This window comes from Panthera tigris, chromosome A2 (genome assembly GCF_018350195.1).
Source record: "Panthera tigris isolate Pti1 chromosome A2, P.tigris_Pti1_mat1.1, whole genome shotgun sequence".
NCBI lineage: Eukaryota > Metazoa > Chordata > Mammalia > Carnivora > Felidae > Panthera > Panthera tigris.
This window is the reverse complement of record NC_056661.1, coordinates 34,640,270-34,659,519: the sequence shown is the minus strand read 5'-3', so window position 1 is coordinate 34,659,519 and position 19,250 is coordinate 34,640,270. Positions and strand designations below refer to the sequence as shown.

The 19,250-nt window shown below is 39.3% G+C and overlaps 1 protein-coding gene across 5 annotated transcripts in view; it reads left to right on the top strand.

Moving 5' to 3' along the window:
- Positions 1–19,250, top strand: part of SUCLG2 (succinate-CoA ligase GDP-forming subunit beta) — a 389,660-nt gene that overhangs the window by 120,760 nt on the left and 249,650 nt on the right. For all 5 annotated transcript variants that reach the window (XR_006214899.1, XM_042979378.1, XM_042979379.1 and 2 more), the window contains exons 5-8: positions 10,521–10,620; positions 11,618–11,708; positions 16,020–16,172; positions 17,695–17,784. Coding sequence is in view for 4 of the 5 variants with exons in the window: in XM_042979378.1 (XP_042835312.1) it covers positions 10,521–10,620; positions 11,618–11,708; positions 16,020–16,172; positions 17,695–17,784 (434 nt within the window). In the remaining variant the exon portion in view is untranslated. The remainder of the gene's footprint in view (positions 1–10,520; positions 10,621–11,617; positions 11,709–16,019; positions 16,173–17,694; positions 17,785–19,250) is intronic.

Sequence of the window (19,250 nt, the reverse complement as noted above, 5' to 3'; positions counted from 1 at the left end):
TCAGGAACCTGGAAGAGGCTGCAGCTGGGTCTAAATACACAGCAGTAAGGGGATGGGAGGAGAAAATTTCGGATAGTTCTGTGGATGTGCTGTTTACTGCTGGATGTCTGATATTGTGCTGCTCTGAAGTCGGGTGGAAAACAGTAAAAAAAACTATGGTGTTGAGGTTAAGTGTGGGATATAGAACAAATATTGGCCACATTCTGAGAGGAGAATGAGCTGTTAGTGGGTAGGAGGAGTAGACTTGGATGCTAGCTTTCCAGCTGCAGTGATGAAATGTCAGTCTTCCGAGTAGATGTCTTGGAATGACTGGGATTTCCAGGGGTATCTTCATACTGGACTGCTTGACTCGTCAAGTATGAAGCAGGACTCAATTTCTCTGCTTCATTGATACCATTGGAAAACTACTTAGAACATGCCAGAATTTTCTTTGAGTTTTACCAGATATGGATGCTAGCTCTTGGGTATTTTTCTGTGTTGTTGTGGGTGTTACAATTCCAAAGTCAACTCCAAACGTCTTATTATTTTTCCCCAGGAGTAAAATGAATAGCAGCTTATTAATTTGTTAATTTCCTATTTGTGACACTTGGCCTGGCTCCCTCTGCTATGAATTCTTGGTGAAACCAGGCATTTGTTTATAAAGATGGAGAAAGTCCTATCCAAAGAGACTGTTTTAGCTTGAATGTTTCAGAAATAATCAGAAAAGAAGACAGTCCAAGAACATAGATCTAGGTTTTGTGATTTATGAGGTCTGGCATAGGACAGGTTAATATATCAAGCACTCCAATTCACAGGGATTTAAGGTTATAAGTCCTTATTGGGGAGTGGTTCTGAGGAGGAGGTGATAGGAGGTGGAATTTGAAGTCATTGCTGATCTCTCTGACTGAACGGATGGACCTGTTTAGGACGAAGTCAGTTACCTCAGATACAGTTGAGCATGCGCTTGAGGAACTTGGACATATTCACAAGGAATAGGGGGACAAAAGGAGGAAGAGAAAAGGATGGAGGAATAAAGGAAGGAAACCAAAGAAAGCTCTCATAAAAGGAAACAGTATTTCTCAGGCCTTCACAATCCTTGCAAGTCAGCCCGATATGAACCCTTCCCAGTTCCTGGAAACTGCGTGCTTTCACCCTCCAGGATGCAACCTAAACTCTTCTTTGTGTTTAACATTCAAGCAATAGACTGAGATTTCAGGCACAATGAATGGATCCAGACAGGCAATAAAAGAGCAAGACGCTGCAATTTAAAACTCAATGCAGTTTGAAAGCGACATAACAAACTATTCTGGACCTCAGTAGACGCGTGTGTCATGGGCATGGGGTTCTGAGGCCCTCCATCTCTCTTGACGTGTGTCATTCCTGGCTTCTGTTCAACTCCAGTGTGTCATAAACCACTTTACCACTCCACCGTGGGAAGGAAAAACCTTCTGGGTTCCTTCTTATGGCAGCACCACTGAGCCGTTGTTCAGAATTCTGTGACTACAGTACTTGGATTGTAGCAGATTTTAAGTCTGGAATATGTGTTTATTTGCAGGTGGGAAGGGGTGGACATATCCTTTATTATTGCTGCTGTTAACGGCTCAGTTTGAATCTCACTGACCCCTTGGGAGCTTTCATAGGATCCCTGTTTGAGAGTTAGCTTACCTGCTTCAGGTTTTGTTTTTTTGTTTTTTTGTTTTTTTTTAAGACCTCTGTGATAAAATTATGGGAGATCTTAAAAGCAGTTAGGGCAAAATAAATTTAACAAAGGCCATAAATGTGTTTTTCTGCTTATTTTCTGTTCTTGAATATAGGGAAATAAACTTTAATATGGACAGATTTTTCTGAAGATCCGAAATAACAAATGTGAGTGACCTACAGTGCTGAATGTTGGCATGCTTTACTGGTTTGTTTGAGGCGGTGCTATAATGATTTCTAATTTAAATAGATAACCAAGAAGCCAAACAAATACAGACAGAAAAGCAAAGTAGCCTTTGTCCGTTGTGGATGCCTTTAGGTCTTCTCTTCCCAGCCTTGTCTGTCTGGAAAACAAGTCTCTTCCTTGTGACATCGATCAGCCCTCCTTTATGGCTCTTCTGTTCTCTCCTGCCTCGCTCAATGTGGCACCATTTCCCCTGCTCACTATGCTGCGTTCTTAACACTTATTACAGTGTTAATATTTTTCAGTAATTGTTTGTTTGTATCTCTTCTGTCCAGGAAGTTTTAAGTTGCTGAAGGCGTGGACTCTGACTTTTTTTTTTAAATCTTTGAATTCCCACAGAGTAGGTGCTCAGTAGCTGTTTAAAACGGGCAGGACATTTTCCTGCCACTGTCATTTTTCTTGCATGACACTTTAGGGGGTCATGTTGTTAGATGTTGAGCCGTGTTTTCTGAAGATGTCTTCTGGAGGCCACTGCAAATATGACATCCCTGCCCCATATGATAAAGTTATAAAGGCTGATACAGAAAGGAACATTGAAATATTCAAGACAAGCTACTGTGGACAACTTCCTGTGTTTATCTCACATTTTAAACTCTTTTTATTTATTTTTAGTACAACATGTGATAATTGGGGAAAAAAATGTAAATCAGTACTGAAAAGATGTAATGCTCCCCCCATGATGCCACTGCTTGCCCCTTCAGATAACCTCAGTTAACAGTTCAGTTATTATGTTCACTTAGACTTCATTATGAGTATATAACTAGTCACAAATGTGAGTATTCATTTTTTTAAAATATTAATCATTAAGGTCTGTTTAGAGTGTATAGTGTATGTGGGCTTATTCCCAAGTTCACACATAAAGATATATTTAGTCATTGTCAATGGACCTATAGTATAGTATTGTTTCATTATGTGACTATATAAAATTTATTTTTCTAATCCCAAATGTCCACATGGTGATAGTTTGGTTGTCGTCAAGTGTTTCAATATTCTAATTACACTGCAGTGAAAAATCCTTCTTTCTGTAGTGGATTTTCACAGAAGTGGGATTGCTCTACCCACAAATTTTCTGTGAGCCCTGGGTAGGTGGACCTCCTAATTGAGAACGTTGCAGATGCTTTTTAACCATGACTTTTTCCGTGACTTTTTCCAGAGTATGGAACCAGGTATCCAGTGATCTGCATTGGGCTCAGAGGTCTGAGAAGGATTTTGAGTGCACTCCCCGATTAGGAAATCAGATACATTAGGCCTGCCTAGAGAAAGGGTCCCTTGGGAGCAGAGCTTGTTAGAGAGTGGAGGGGCTCCACTTCTATGAGATGATCTTTGTGAGGAAAGGAGGTGACCGGGCAGTGTAGAAGGCCCAGACATCACAGGTTTAGGGTGTGGCAGTGCCTGACTGCACCATTCTCCCCCAGAGAGAGTGTGCGTCAGGAATAGAGACTGCCCTGCCAAGGGAAAAGCTGGGTCACTAGGGGCTCAGCTGCTCTCCTTGAGCGTTCACGGGAAGGTGAAAGATCCTCCTTGATGGTAGCCGGGGAGAAACCTAGAGGAACTGGCTGTGGTGTGACCACGGGGTGCAGAATGACAGCAGACAGCAGAGCAGAATCCAGACAGCAGCACATGGCACCTCTCACCAAATGGAAGGCTCCCCGGAGAAATCTATGTACCCAGACAAAATAGAAGACAGCCTTTCTAATCAAGAAAGTTGGAGATCTCAGAATGCTAGTTATATTTCTGTGAAATATTTCTGTAAATACAGGTGTAGGTGGGCAATGTGTATGGTACATTTTAAATTCCATAGTCCTTCCTGTTGCTTCTGAAAGTAAAACCTTCATTTTATTATATCAGTTTATATTTATATCATTTCTCAGTATTACCATCTTTCCCCCTCCTCTTGTTCATCGCTGGTTAAAGATCCACAAGAGGTTTGTTTTTTGTCTGTATTCAAAGGTAGCTTCCAGGTGTCTGCTGCTGCAAGAGGGGGTCTCTAACCCTGGGGTTCTCAAGCCACCCCAAGAAGTTTAGAGGTGTTAATTCTGTATTTGCAACACTTGGGGTCTCTTCCTCTTGTTACTACCATCTGTGGTAATTATTACTGTGTAAGCCTGATTAAGCTAGAACTACATTTCCCAGAATCCCCTTCTGTATAATTCCTGGTTAGAGTGGGCTAAATGAGAAGTTTGCACAGAATTTGGAATGCAACTATTACGCTGTGATGGACAGATGGACAGCTGTAGAAATGCTGGCAAGGTGGTCCCGCTCATCCTTGCTCTTATCTGTTCATACCCATCCTCTGACCCTGCTGATGAACATTGACCCAGACCTGTCATGAGGCCTGTATCCACCCTACAGCTCCTGGGTGTGCTTTCTTTCACTGGTGACCCCTGTGATCTCTAGCCCTCACTTTCAGACCTTTTCTTTCTCAGCATCTCCCCCAATTTTGTCAGCTTTTTGTTCCTGTGATAAATCCCTTATTCATAACTCATAGTGGTTCTGCTTCCCTAATTGAACCCTGACTGAACACATCTTTGCTTTGAAAATCAGAAAGAAGATGATTTCTTTATTTTATTTTATTTTATTTTATTTTATTTTATTTTATTTTATTTTATTTTATTTTAAGTAATCTCTACATCAAACTTGGGGCTCAGACTCATGACTCCATGAGTCATGTGCTCCACAGACTGAGCCAGCCAGCTGCCCCAAAAATGGTTTCTGATACCTAGTTTTCCTTTATCCTTCTTTCACTTCAAGTCCATCACACAATACTGTAGAAATGCTATTGGGGTTCATAAATGCTTTTAATCTTCTGTGGCTGTTCTCAAGATCTGTTGAAGTTGCAGATGTTATACACAAATCTTTATTATCAATGTATATTATAAATTTGTCCTGTAATCTGTACAAAACACAGTATAGATTTCATCTGGAAATTTCTTCTTCTGAAGAAACTGTTTTTTTTCCTAAAAAGTTGTCATTTTTTTCCAGGTAGCTTCATTTGGAGGAGATCTGTTTCATGTCCTCTGGTTGCAATCTTATAATGTTAGAGATTCTTTGATAACACAGGTGTCTAAATAAATGTGGTCTTTTTGTCATCAATGTTAGGAGGTTCTGCCCTAAAGGTTTCTTACAGAAATATATATCTTTTAATTTGATAGGCAAAATGTAAGATTGTTTTAGTAGTCTTAAGCTATAGAAATAGTAAGATATCACAACTGAATTGAGCCTTTCTGAAGTAATTTTTATCTAGCTTTAAAAATTTTATCACCAACAAAGTCTGTGTCAATCATTATGAAAATAATTAATAACATCAGTGACAAGATCAGAAGAGTAGACTAGTTTATCATTAGAGATTTTAATGAAAACTATAATGTAATAAATATACAATATTTTTTAAGTTTGGCAATCTGAAAATACAATGTCAAACTTTAAGAATTTGTATAGGAACTAAAATTAAAATTATTCACTTGAAAGCAAAAGTGTGTTATGATATAATTATCTCCTTTATAATCAACAGTCTGTTCCAAATGGCAGTATCATGCCCCTACACTATCCAGATGAAAGAAGTACTTTAGATAAAGTGGAATTAATTGACTACTGTGTTTGATAGGAACTTAAGGATTTAAAACTTACATAAAAGCTTTATCAGTAAAGGATTTCTTAATGTAAAATAATGTCTCCCTAAACAGCTTCCTAATTTGTATCACAAAACCCTTGTCCTAGAGATGGCTCTAGTTCCATCTTTTACTTTAAAAGTGACTATTTCAGGTGTGTGTAATTTGAATCTTCTTGGGTAGCAGTCTGGTGGGGAGCCAAGTATCTGTAATCCTAATTCAATCAATGGATGTGACCAGTGATGAAATAGTTTATTCTGACGTCTTTCATGTTTGAAATTTTCTGTTCCAGTACTGGGCAAGCCCACATCAGACATGTTGAAAGGTGAAATAATTGTTTTAGTTTCAGAGATGACATTGGGCATATGGAAAGAGTCATTGCAATATTGTCTCATTCCCAGTGACCTAATTACAACTTGAGGAAATAGGACTCCATCTACAACAGCTATTATAATAATCGAAGATAGGTAATTCTCCAATTTTAGGTTTGGGTTCTGGGGTCATAATGAAGTCACAGAAGTTAACTCATTTTCTTTGGGAAATTGGCACTTAGGCACTTATCACCCTATAATTGTATGTCCTTTATAAAGGTTCCTCTTTCTGTAATATCTTTCAGCTCTTTTCATGCATCACCTTCCTCCTTCTTCTTGCCTTCCAGTAATAGGTCAATTTGAAATACATTGTAACTTTCTCAATTAAGAATCCTATCAAACCTCATGAAAGGTGATCACCGTGCTGGAAATTATGCCATGCAATTGTGCTGAAAACTGGATATTCCAATTTTGCTCCAGTCAGTGAACCATGGAAATCACAGTTCCCCCAAGAAAGCCAATGTTATTGACTTGAAATAGATGGTTACCTTAGTAGTTTCCAGGTATATACTGCTGCATTTTCATTTAGGAAGCTATTATATATTTTGTTAATGTTTATGTATTTTTGGGAAAGAAGGGCACAGAGAAGGAGACAGAGAATCCCAAGCAGACTCCACCCTGTCAGGGCAGAGCCCCGTGCCTGAGCTCCGAGCTGCCACTGACAAACCCCATGAAATCATGACCAGAGCCGAAATCAAGAGTGGACGCTCAACTGACTGAGCCACCCACATGCCCCGGAAGCTGTTATATTTTTGAAGAGAGCAAGGTTGAATTCACTAAACTATTTTAAATAGATAGCTGAAAATAACATTCTTACTGATATTCCTGATAAACATTTTCACACATATACTAGGTCCTTTTGCATTATGGTTCTGAACTGTTTCTTGTAAGCACTCTTTTGCATAAATGTATTTTCAGAATGCTGTCTCTAAAAAGCACAGTGAACCAGTTTTACAAAGCTTGTCTAATTGAAAACATTTCTTATTTATTCTCTTTAGGTTATGCTTTTCTTAATGAACTTAATTTTTTTCTTTGTATATTTAATAATGCTTCTAAGAATGTTTGTTTTCCAACATAGGACCATAAAAATTAGCATAAAACTTTGTTATTGTAATTAGAATGAAACTTGTCGTAAGAAATGAAAGGAAAATATTTGAAAAAGTATTATTTTAAAGTGGCTAATAGAGTCAAACAAGACCATGGTGTGGGGTTTTTTTGAGGGGGGGTACTTTCTAAATGGCTATAAATATTGTTCTCATAAGAGATTTGGTAGTTGAGAATCTTACATATTTATAAGCTTGTCACATATGTCACAGTGCTTTTTCTCCTAAAATATATATAAATCATAGTAAACTGGTTTCCATCTAACCAAGAGGAATCCTAGTCATGAGCACTGTTCATTATCAGAAACTAACCAGAAAGGGAACAAAATAAAGTGAATGCATTGCACATTTACGCTGCTGCATATAAGAGTAGTAGTTAAGGACAAGGAGTTTGGAGTTATACATACCTGGAATTTTCCACCTCGGAGTCCAGTACTATGGTTATCAGTACAGAAGTGTAACCTGTTTCCATACAAAAGCTATTAGAGTAGATGTTATTTCTCCCTCCATCTCTTTTTTTAGCTTGTTACCCCTAAAGTATGGTTAAATCATCTTATGGCAGACAAACATTGGATTTCATGTCTGAGATATTCTTCTGTAATTTTGCTTGGGATTAGGAGAGTAACGTGAAAACCCAAAAGCAATCCAAAAATGTGTATATTTGGTGAAATCAGATTTATTTTAAATAGAATGGAAACAGTGACTGTGTGAATCAGCTTGGTTAATACTGGATGAGAAGAATAGCTACTGTTCAGTAGGATTTGGCTGCTTAATTTTCTCCCCTCCGAATAAATAACTAAATTAAATTACTTCACGTGAGTTGCAGTCAAGATGAGACAAACTTGCTTTCTTTTAGGCTATTGATGCCCTATACTTATTTAACATCTGAGATCTAATAAGAAGAGATGATTTTAGTGAGCTTATTTTCGGCCTGGGGTGTAAGTTGCAGGAGACATACCTAGATGGGATACAGTTTTTTCCTTTGTCTTTTGCCATTTGTCCCAGTATGGCTTCACAGCGCCCAAAATGGTTGTTTGGTCTACCAGCTTGGTGGCATGGAATCCTTTGACACGTGGTCAAATGGTGACACATGTAATTGACAACCACTTCATTGAGGCTACAACTGTTTCTTTGTCTTGATGGTTCATGCCTAAGGCTGATTTAATTAAGCATATCTAGTGCCAATTAATGATGCCCAATTAGGTATTCTGTCTGGCTTTCAAGTGTTGCTGCTGGAGATCTAGAGAAAAGCATCTCTTTCTTCTGGATGACAAGCATGTGAAAATTGATAATGGCAATGGAATGCTGGTTATCCTTTTTAAATAATTTGAAGGGATCACAATTAAAAATTTGAGTAGACCGTATTTTTTCTATTTGATGGCTCCAAAAGAGAAATAGGAAATGTCTTCCTATATACCTTTATTTTTTTGGTTAATTGCTAAAAATAATTAGCGATGATAGTTACCATGTTTTGACTTCTTTTTAATGTGCCAGGCATTGAGATAAGCACTTTACCTACTATATTTCACTTACTCTTCACATCATCCTAACACTATAGATTATTATAGCCATTTTACTGACAGGCATGTCACTTTTCCCTTTCTGAGCCTCAGTCTCCTCCGGTCTACAAAGAAAGTGATAGGCAGAGTGAGAGATTTTAGGTCTGTTTAACTCCACAGTCTGCGCTCTTACTGCTGTTCTTAGGCTCAATAGCCAAGATACGAAATACATTCGTTTTACTTGGTTTCTTTCCTGGTGAGTTTCTGGTAATGAGTTGTCATCCCAACTTGCTCTTTACTCAGGTTGATGTGAGCCAGTTTATCCTAAGACATGGGTTTGACTGATGTTGTGATGGTTCATATCTAGGGCAGCAACAGGTGTAGGAGGACATCGAGGGCAGCAGAGAAGGAGCCATGCTTGCTTCTGGGAGAAGGTGAAGCCTGGTTTTCTGAGTGTTAAGAAAATTTAGGGGAAGGGAAGACCAACGAATAAAGACCAAGAACTTTCATAATCTGACTGCCTCAGCTAGAGTAGCTGTCTTACCCAGTGCTGTCATAATGTCAAATCTTGTAGCTCCTTGTTGCGTTCATGACAAAACCCTCTGTGGCTCCTTCTCTTTGAACCTTTGCCTGCTTGTCTTGAGTAAGAAGAACAATAATAGAAATCACTGAAACAGCCAACGCTTACAGAGCCCTCCACCTTCCATGAATGGTGGCTGCCACCAGCAAACTTATTATTATTATTATTCGCCCACATCTGCCTGAGTGGAAATAATCCTTTTGATTCTTTAGAAGATAGAAAGGTACTAAAATGAACTAAATGGTCATGGCAGTAGCCTTTCATTAATCATATGAGTTTCAGGCTCTTGGGATAAAGTATTTACATGTATTGTCTAATTCTTAAACCAATCCTCATCATTTTTTACAGTTGGGTAAACGGAGTCTCAGAGACATTTAGTAATTTGCCAGGTGTCGTCACCTGGATGGGGGACAGAGTCCTGATGGAAACCCAGTCTGCAGATTCTAAACCTGGTGTGTTAAACCAGAAGGCTATTAGAGCCTTATAGAAGATTGACTTAGTTTTCTGATGTTAGACAAAGAGGAACGACAAACAGAGGGTGCCAGCTGTGGCTGAAGATGTGTACTATTTGGTTTGTGAAACATGTTTGATTTGAGGGCTGTTTGTTTTTTCCTTTTGTGGTTGGGGAGGGCAGTGTCCCTCTTTGCTCAAGACCTTATTTCTGTCACTGGGCTGCTTCATGCATTCAGCTTTCAAGCCAGGCGCATGAAGATGTTTGAAGTTTATGACTCAGGTCTCAAAGGTCAACAACAGGCAGTACCTGCCCCCCCCCCCCCCCCCCCGTTCCTTGAGTATGTCGAGAAACAAAAATTCCACAGCCACCTTCCTCCAGGATGTTTTGTTACCCTGCCACCATTTCAGAAATATTGCTTACTTTCAGGTTCAATCCATTTCCTCCTCCCTTATCCAGTCCCATCAATATATAGAACAACTGCTCAGAAATCTGGTGGTTTCCAAGAATACAGTTATTAACTGCTCTCTTTGCATCTTGTCTTAAACGTCTCCCCTATGTAATCCAGTCTTCCCTTCGACATCTCAGCCGGCTGACAGGTAGTTAGTTCTTCTGACTGGCAGATTGGTGCCTCAGCCACATGGGAGTGTCATTACACAGTAAAATTAATACCTCCAGCCTGGATTTATTTAGCATCTTCTGACACTCAAAAGAGCAGGGGAACACATGCCTTGCTTTCTCTTGGGATGGTTGAGTATTAGATTAAACTGGTAGGAAATATTTTAATGCCTTCGATAAAGACTTTGTATTTAGGTGCGTTGATGTTTTTTTTCTGGACGTTTTTTATGCCTTTATTTTCAAAGTTGGTTTAATAGAGCTTTTACAAACACTTTTGGAAATTAGGTGCATTTCCACGTTCCTTGTTGCTCAAAAACAAAACAACAACAACAGAAAAACCCACTACTGACTCTGGGTTTTCTTTTTCAGATGCAAAAGAAATTGTTTTGAAAGCCCAGATCTTAGCTGGAGGAAGAGGAAAAGGTGTCTTCAGTAGCGGTTTGAAAGGAGGCGTTCATTTAACAAAAGAGTAAGTCTGGAGGAGTTACTTCTCTGTCTTTTGGCTAAGTATTAATGGAAGATCTTACTCATGATTGAAGGGAGCATTGAGAAAAATGGTTGGAATGGGGTGGGAGCAGAAGGTAGCAAGTAGAGGAAATGAATTATAGGTAGAGGAGGGCTCTGGCAATGCTCCAGTGTTCTTTCTCCCATAAAAGGATTTTTTCCTCACTAATTGGTAAAAAACCTGACACTCCGTCTGCCCTAGACAGTCAGTGATCCATCATAAATGTTGAAAATGATAACACAAAATAAATGCTGCCGCCATATTGTCACTTGCCTATTCTGGAGCCTGCAAGTGGCTCCCCATTACCAGTGGCTTCACTTGTCCCTCCTGTCTGACAGTCTGAACCTTCCCTTATCATGGCCTGTCTCTTGTGTCTGCCAGCACTACTCCTGTGCCTCTCTTCCGTCACATACCTTTTCATTATTTACTTTGAATCATACCCTCTCCCTTATGCCCTCATTGGCCAATACTTCTCACATTACCCAAGTCAAGTTTTTGTTATTCAGCTCTTATCTAAATCTGTTGTGCATTTCAGTATTGTCTTTCTACTGTGACTGTAACTTATTTTGGGGAGAGAGGATAGCAGAGGGAAGCAAGAATCTCCCCTTTCCCTTCCCTTCCCTTCCCTTCCTCTCTTCCTCATTCCCTTTCTTTCCTTCCTTCTTCCTTCCCTTTTTTCAATCTTCCTTCCTTCCTTCCTTCCTTCCTTCCTTCCTTCCTTCCTTCCCTCCCTCCCTCCCTCCCTCCCTCCCTCCCTCCCTCATATATATTGCTCTCAGTGAGCCTCTGGTACCTTGCTAGGTACCTAGTACATAGCAGAAAGCCTTGTGGACTCTGTGAGGGTGGAGCTGGACCCTGTGCAGTGTGGACATGAGGACATAACATGCACTCTGCTTTAAAATAATTTTCACCGTAGACAATGTTTTTGTTTTTTCTCTTTCCCTTTTTCCTTCACTCCTAGCCCTCAAGTTGTAGGCCAGCTGGCTAAACAGATGATTGGGTATAATCTAGCAACAAAACAAACTCCAAAAGAAGGTGTGAAAGTTAACAAGGTAATATGAATGCTTTTGGTCATTTTCTGTGTCTGTGTTACAAGAAAAAATCACATTTCATTTTTGACAGTCTGATGAAGCAGTGCACTTTGGCCATGTGCCATTTTGTTTTTTAAACTTCTTATAATCTCTTTAGGTTGTGGTATGACTTTGAGGAGAAATAAAAAGGGTTCTGTGATAGTGTGAGTGTTTATCATCATCAGCATTTAGTAAACGTAGGTGCGGGTGAGTGATCAAAACAACTGCTTTGCCTTTCAGAACATTCTGTTTAAAGCTGGAAAGGGCTTCGTACTCAGCTCTTCCTGCTGGTAGCTCTTCCTGCTCAGTGCAGGACATTCTCTGTTCCTCCACAACCCCATTTCATTATGTATCAGAGTTACCTGTAATGTTGTTTTTCTAAGTGTCGCTATACCTTACTTTGAGTTTAGTAGCGTTTAAAGCCATGTTATCCCTGGAATTATGGAGTATTAGTGGTCCTTTGGGGTTCTGAAGTGTATATAGGCTGCACATCATACACACCTGCAGAACTTAGAGCCCTGTGTGAAGTGGCCTGCCTCAGGCATAAAATTGGGGTGGCGCGGTCGAGGCCAGAACCTAAGTCTCCTCCTGTCATTTTGTTTGCTGTACGCTCCTCATCAATGGAAGCACCAGAACTCGCTACCTGATTTGCAGGACCCAGTGCCAAAACAAATGCGGGGACCTTCGTTCAAATTTCAAGTCACTTACAACAAATAATACACCAAGAGACCAAGAGGAGGACCCTTCTGAGTTTCGGCCCCTATAAGTTTGACTATAAGGACAAACCCCAGCCCTGGCAGGCATAGATCGTTAAAAGGCTCTGTCATAATGGTGCAAGGGGGCCCAGCATTTTGGGGAGCAGATTAGATAAGGTTAAAAATATATCCAGGTTCTGCCAGTGTGTTATGCCTAGAGAACCTGAGGTAGTACATTCTGTTTTTAATTTTCAGGGTGAGTTGTGTGGAAAGTTGTTAACATGACCAAAAAAAAAAAAAAAAAAATCGCTGGGTGGTTTACTTAGCGTACCATGACAGGGTCTATCTTGGTCCCAAAGAGGGAGATGGAAATCCTGGTGGTCCTTAGCTCTTTCACTCTGAGAACATAAAGCTTTTATAAATGTTAGGAAAGCATATTGACGAAACTGGTTATGCTGTTTTCCCTTTACCCCCACTTCTCACAGTTAAGAACTATTTAAAACTCAAAAGTGTTTTGTTTTGATTTTTGTTTGGCCCAACACAGTACTTGTATTTGCCTTTTAAATCTGATTATGAGCCTGTGCCTTTGTTAACTTCTTCAAAATTTGTCCATAGAGGACATGATAAGTATTTTTTTGTTTGTAGGAATTCGTTGTTTTATATGAATATATTTCTTTTTAGATTATAGTTTGTGATACTTTTTAAAAGCATGTAAAAAATACCTAAAGCAGATTTGCACTGTGTGGTAATGCATAAAATTAGTTTGTAGATAGGTTTTGAAAGACTGAAGATAAGTGCATTCCTGTACATTGAGTCATTGCTAGGAAACATCTAGAATGATTTACTTTTAAGTAGTGTTTTTTTTTCCCCTGATTGTAAAAGTGATTCACACACATAAAAACTTCCAGTAGTACAGAAATATAGAAATTAGAAAATAAAAGTTTCTTGGATTCTCACCACAGTGAAATATCATTTCTGTCCTTTTTCTGTATAAAATGTATGTTACCCCATTTCTATAATAATATTATATGTGGTTTTAAGGAACATGCATTTGTTTTTACATATGAATATCTTGGACATCAGTAGAAGTCCCCCAGAAACTTTTATTTCTAAGTTTAGTTGAGAAGCTGTTTAAACACACATACGTACATTTATACACATTGGATATTTTTTTCTAAGTCTGTGCCAGTGCATTTTAGGTGTGTTGCCTAGAATAATAATAGGGGAGGTGAGACTGCACTCCTCATTATGTTCTTCACGATTCAGTACCAGCAAAGCTTACTGCTGTGTAGCAAGCAAAGTTCAGAAACCGAATATATTTTTAATGTTATCTAATCATGGTCCTGTTGCGAATAGTTTGTGCACTGGTACTCATCCACAGTTTCAACAGCACCATATTAAAAACAAAAACAAAAACAAACCAACCAGCCAGGTTCAGTGGTCCAGTAGGGTAAAGTAAGTGAAAAAGCTTTCTTTCCTGGGGGACTCCACGAAAAGGCTGTGCTGATGATACTGTTTTTGTCAGTCACAGATGAAGTCACATTATTGAGACGTGTCTAACTGAGTTCCTGGTGGGATGAGAGTGTTTGTGGAATTCACTGGGAATGTTTTCTTAAAGAGTGATACTTTATTTACACCAAGCAGGAGCCAGTTCAGACAGCAGCTGGTCTCTCACAAATAGAAATTTGATGGAACGTACAGAACATCTGTCAACATTTTAGAAGATTAAGAATAGGACTCTTGAATGACACGTCTCCTAAAAAGTTAGAATATTGTGTTGCTTCTCAGAATAACTACTGAAAATCATTAAATCTTGTTCTCTAGACTAGCTCTTATTAGATAGAAAGTGAACTTGAAAACAGAATGCTTCTATGAAAATCTTAACACCACGTGCCAAGAAGTATTTCCTACATAGTCATGAGTTACCATTTATGATAAAAGAGTCAGTATGATGCCTCTTATCAGGCATTTTATTTTTAACCAGTGATAAACTCCACAAGTGTTTGAAAAGAAGAAATTTTGAGTTCATTTCTTTATAGCATTTTAGGTCGTCATGTTTATCCCATTTCATGTGACTTAAAAATTTGTGGTTTTATGACATCTGGGTAATTAGCAAGAAATGCTGTTTTATCTGTGACTTTCTTTTGTGAAACCTATTAGTGGACTGCTTTTAGGAAAAGCAATGTAAATGCTTTCATTATTTTCACTTCTAGTACTGATGATGAATATTCTTTTCTTTCCTTCTTTTGTTCTTTCTTTCTTTCTTTCTTTCTTTCTTTCTTTCTTTCTTTCTTTCTTTCTTTCTTTCTTTCTTTCTTTCTTTCTTTTTTAACCATCCAAGGCATCTTTTACCATTTTTATTTGGAGTGTCATTTGGTACAGTTTCTCTCTCTAAGGCAATTTGATAGTACTTAACATCTTAAATATGAAGAGTCTAAAACCTAGCCATCTTTTTTCTAGGTACCTTACTATAGGGATATGAAAACAAATGAGTGAAGATATACACACAAAAATAAGCACTCAAGTGGCATTTGAGAAAAATTGAAGTCCACGTAAATGTCTGTCAGTAGGGATATGGTCAAATAAATACTGACATATAAGTACCGTCTAGTCACAATGAAGAGAGAGAATGTTGGAAAGATTTCCAAGCTGTAATATTAATATTAAAAACAAGAAGAAAGAAAAGCATTCAAGCACATATAATATGCTTCCATGCGCACTACGGTAATGCTTGTAGATGTATAGGAAAGAGAGAAGTCAGCAGTGATTTTTCCTGGTAGGCCTGCTGCACACAGCTGTTGTGGTTGTGTACTGAGCAAGACAGCCAGCCGAAACAGAACAGAATGAAACCCTTCCATCCCACTTGTCTCTTGCCCAAGCACAGTCCTTGCATACACTGGACCATATCCTCCCAAAGGTGCTACTTTATCTGATGATCACAAATGTTTCATTTGGGCTCCTGATCACCCTAACTGCTGAGGCCCGAGTGCTGTATATGTGCAGCTGGGGGCTGCTTTCACTGTGTCATTTATATACGTCTAGTACCTTTTGCGTTATTTTTGAACACGCAAATAGTATATTTGTAATTTAAAAGGAAGCATAAATTGAATTAGCAATACACTTGATCAATGAGATAGAGGCATATATACATATAAAGCATCAGATGTACTGTAAAAGAATCCTTTCTTGGGCAGCAAACTTGGTTTTCCACTAGTGTAATCTGAGAAAAATCAATGTGGTAATATGTATGTACTGTTAATGTCTCAAATTAAAATAACAACTGCTTCCCTGGAGTTTTTCTTAAGTGTCAGGGTTTCTCAAGGAAGAAGAAGAAGAAAAAAAAAAAAGATTAAAGTGGGAAAGTTCCTTGAGGCAAACCAAATACCTGTCACTTGAGCAAGTTAGCAGGATCAATTAAGGAGGTGAAAATGGGCATTCTGTACCATGAAAGCAGAACTCTCAAATCTCTGGGAGGTAACTCAGTGGGTTTGAAGAGCCTAAAATGAAGCTGTTTGATTTGTGTAGCAAGTTTATATAGATTTCCAAGTGGGAATGAGCTTGATGCTGAATTAATTTGACTTTCCCACTAATGTGGTAGGTGATGGTTGCTGAAGCCTTGGACATTTCCAGAGAAACCTACTTGGCCATTCTGATGGACCGGTCCTGCAATGGCCCCGTGCTGGTGGGCAGCCCTCAGGGGGGCGTTGACATCGAAGAGGTGGCCGCTTCGAATCCAGAGCTTATTTTTAAGGTATGTTTGTATTCCTGACTATGCTGTGTTCATTGACTATTGTTGCACGAGCTGTTAAAGATTTAATGTGCAGTCTGAGGCTGGTAGCAGCACGTTCGTTCCTGGGATTTACGGCATGAAAGACCTTGAGTCCTTTTTCTTACTGAGCACTATGCTGAGGTTGGGCAGAACCAAGGTATTCCCTATCCAGGGTCTTTTTCTTTGCTTTCCCCCTCCCTCCCTTTATTCCTCCTTCCTGCCTTTTCTTCCTTCCTCATTTCTTCCATACCCCGCCCCAAGAATTAACCAATGGGAGAGGACTGTGGTGTTTCCATTTCCCCTCAGTTGACTCCACCCCACCGCACAGTGTATATGATCCAGAAATCCGCTCCTAGGACACCAGATGTGAGCTGGAGACTGCCATGATGTCTTTCAGTACAGCTTATGTAAACCGGAATCCTTCAGGGGCCCAGATTCTATCAGTGTGCTTCAATCCTTTAAAGCTTGCCCTTAGTATCTGGTCACAGATCTGGCTGAGGTCAAATCCTAACTCACCAGCAAGCATCTCAGTGTTTCCAAGCCTCATTGTTTTTGAATCACTTCAGTGATTTCCACCCCACAGAATTGTGAGAAATAATGAGGTGATGTGTACAAAGTGCTTCTCAACCTACCTCAGCTGTGAGAAGAAAAATCTACGGTCTTTAGAACTGTAATTCTGGTTTTTAATTTGGGGTTCTTGGTGTCAAAAAATCACATTAGAAATTTTTAGCAGAAAGATATATTATTTCTTTTAGAATGTGATTTTGTTTCCCTTCAAAAAGCAGGAATTTTTTTTTTCCTGAACCTCTTTGTTTAGATCAGGTACTGATACTTTGGGTGATTGGTTTTGGAATATTTTCACCCACATTACATCTTTTAGGTTAGCTACCTTGCAGGTTAAGTTGAGACTTTACATGCTAGCTTACCAATAATACCTACTCATTTTCAAAATTACTGTGATTTAAACAAGCCATTCCATTTGTGAAGAGAACACCTGAAATAATGTATATGAACAGCACTTAGTATCTTGGAGAGAATGGCACTTTGTAGAGCTCAGGTATTATTAATAATTATCATCATCAATAGGGTATTTAAATCATATGGTAATATTTAACCTACATATGACAAGCTCTAAACTTAACAGCAATATTAGGCAGGAAAACCTTACTCTGGAAGCCTTCCAAAAGATGTCATAAAAATTAACTGACTAAATATTCGTCGGTGCCATCTGTATAGTAATTAAAAGTGAAAACTGGCATCCGATTGTCTTGTCAGCATGCCACCCTGAAGAATTACATAGTTTTTGGAAAGGCTGTGTTTTAGATGGTCTGCTAATTAAAACATACCCTATAGGCAGCTGCAGTAGCCCTGCTCGGAGATCTTTGGAAAGGTGCCACCCTTGAATTACTCATTTGCAAATAAATACTGAGCCTTTTCTTTCCAGGTTGTGAATCTTTTCATTTGCCTGTCTTGAGTTTTCCTTATTTTATTCATTTTTTCCCAGGAAGAAATCGACATTATTGAAGGGATAAAGGACAGCCAAGCTCAGAGGATGGCAGAAAACCTAGGCTTCCTTGGGCCTTTGAAAAACCAGGTACCTGAGCATTTGGAGGCCACTGTGCATATGACTTGTTTCAGAAAATGTGTGCTACCTTCCGTACTTGCCTCTGATGTTTGTGCTTCTCCAGGACCCAGGATTATTTATTTGTCCAACCATTTTTCCCCAGTCGTTTGTGATGAAGAAAAATATTTCCCTTGTGTTCTAGAAAAGGGTGTTTATGAGATGTGTTCAAATATATGTGTGAGCGTTGTGCGCGGATACATGCGTTTTGCTGTGTATGTTAGTCTCTCTGTTTTTTTCTGCAGCACTACAGTGCCAGCCCATGAATTAGATGAGGCAGCATAGTGGTGAGAGGGACAGGCTGTAGAGTCAGGCAGACCTGAGTTTGAATCCTGTACTGCCATCCAGCATGCCTGATTCCACCCATCTGAATGTCTGTCATCGTCTGTGAAATGGGGATAATGAGACCCCAAATGAGAGGCCTCTTGTTAGGACAGAGTAAGCCCAGTACACAGGTGCTTAGTCAGTACTCCAGAAAGGTCAGCTGTTATTGTTATTAATAATACACATTACTTAACTAATTGCTATTCTTTCAGAGCTTATGTGATTTGAGATGAATATTAATGGCCTGAAAGTGATACTTCACAGAAAACAGCTTAAATTATGCCAATTTAGTAATCATATCTCATGGCTTCAAAGACAGAAAAACTGTCCTCTGAGCTGTTGGGGGAGAGACTCTGTCTTGAGCTTCACAGTTCTGCGTTGTCCTTGGTCCAGCCCACCGAGCCGCATTGGGTGTTTACATGAGCAAGCTTCTTTGTCTCACAGTTAAATGAGAAGGATTTACTGGCTGTTTCTTCCTTCTCCACTACCAAGAGAAGCCACCTTAATAACCCAAAGTCCTGTGTGTATGTATATGTGAGTGTGTACGTGAGTATGTGTGTGTTTCCTGGAGCCCCCAATGGTTCCAGAGTATTTCCTGCAATTTAGTTGGGCAACGTTCCTCTAATAAAACAGATTTCACACTCTTTTCTTTTTCTTTTGATTGACTCTATCTCTAGAAATTGAAGGCTGGAAATAGGCAAGTCATAGAAGGGTAAAGCAGAGTAAGACTTTAAAAATATCTACGTTTGAATTAAGAGAGGACAGCACTTAACTTGAACTTGGGAGGAAAGGCTCCCTTGGAAGGTGGAAGGTTCAAGATGGAAGAAGGGGCAGGAACATGTGGGACTAAACCTTAGCAGGAGAAAGAGCCAGGACTCAGTGGACAGTTACAAGAACTAATTGTCACTTCTGAGACTGTCAAAGAGATGTCAAGTTAGTGACGTGCTGAAAGGAAGTTATCGTGGATTCCTGAGTAAGGGCTGCCGTGGTTGGAGTCACCTCCTGAGAATGAGGTCACTAATTAGCTTAGCCGTCCACTTGACACTTATTGTGGGACTTCTTGTGTAGGGGTGTGGTCACTGAGACCGTTCTTCCATAGGGTCCCCGTGTTCTAG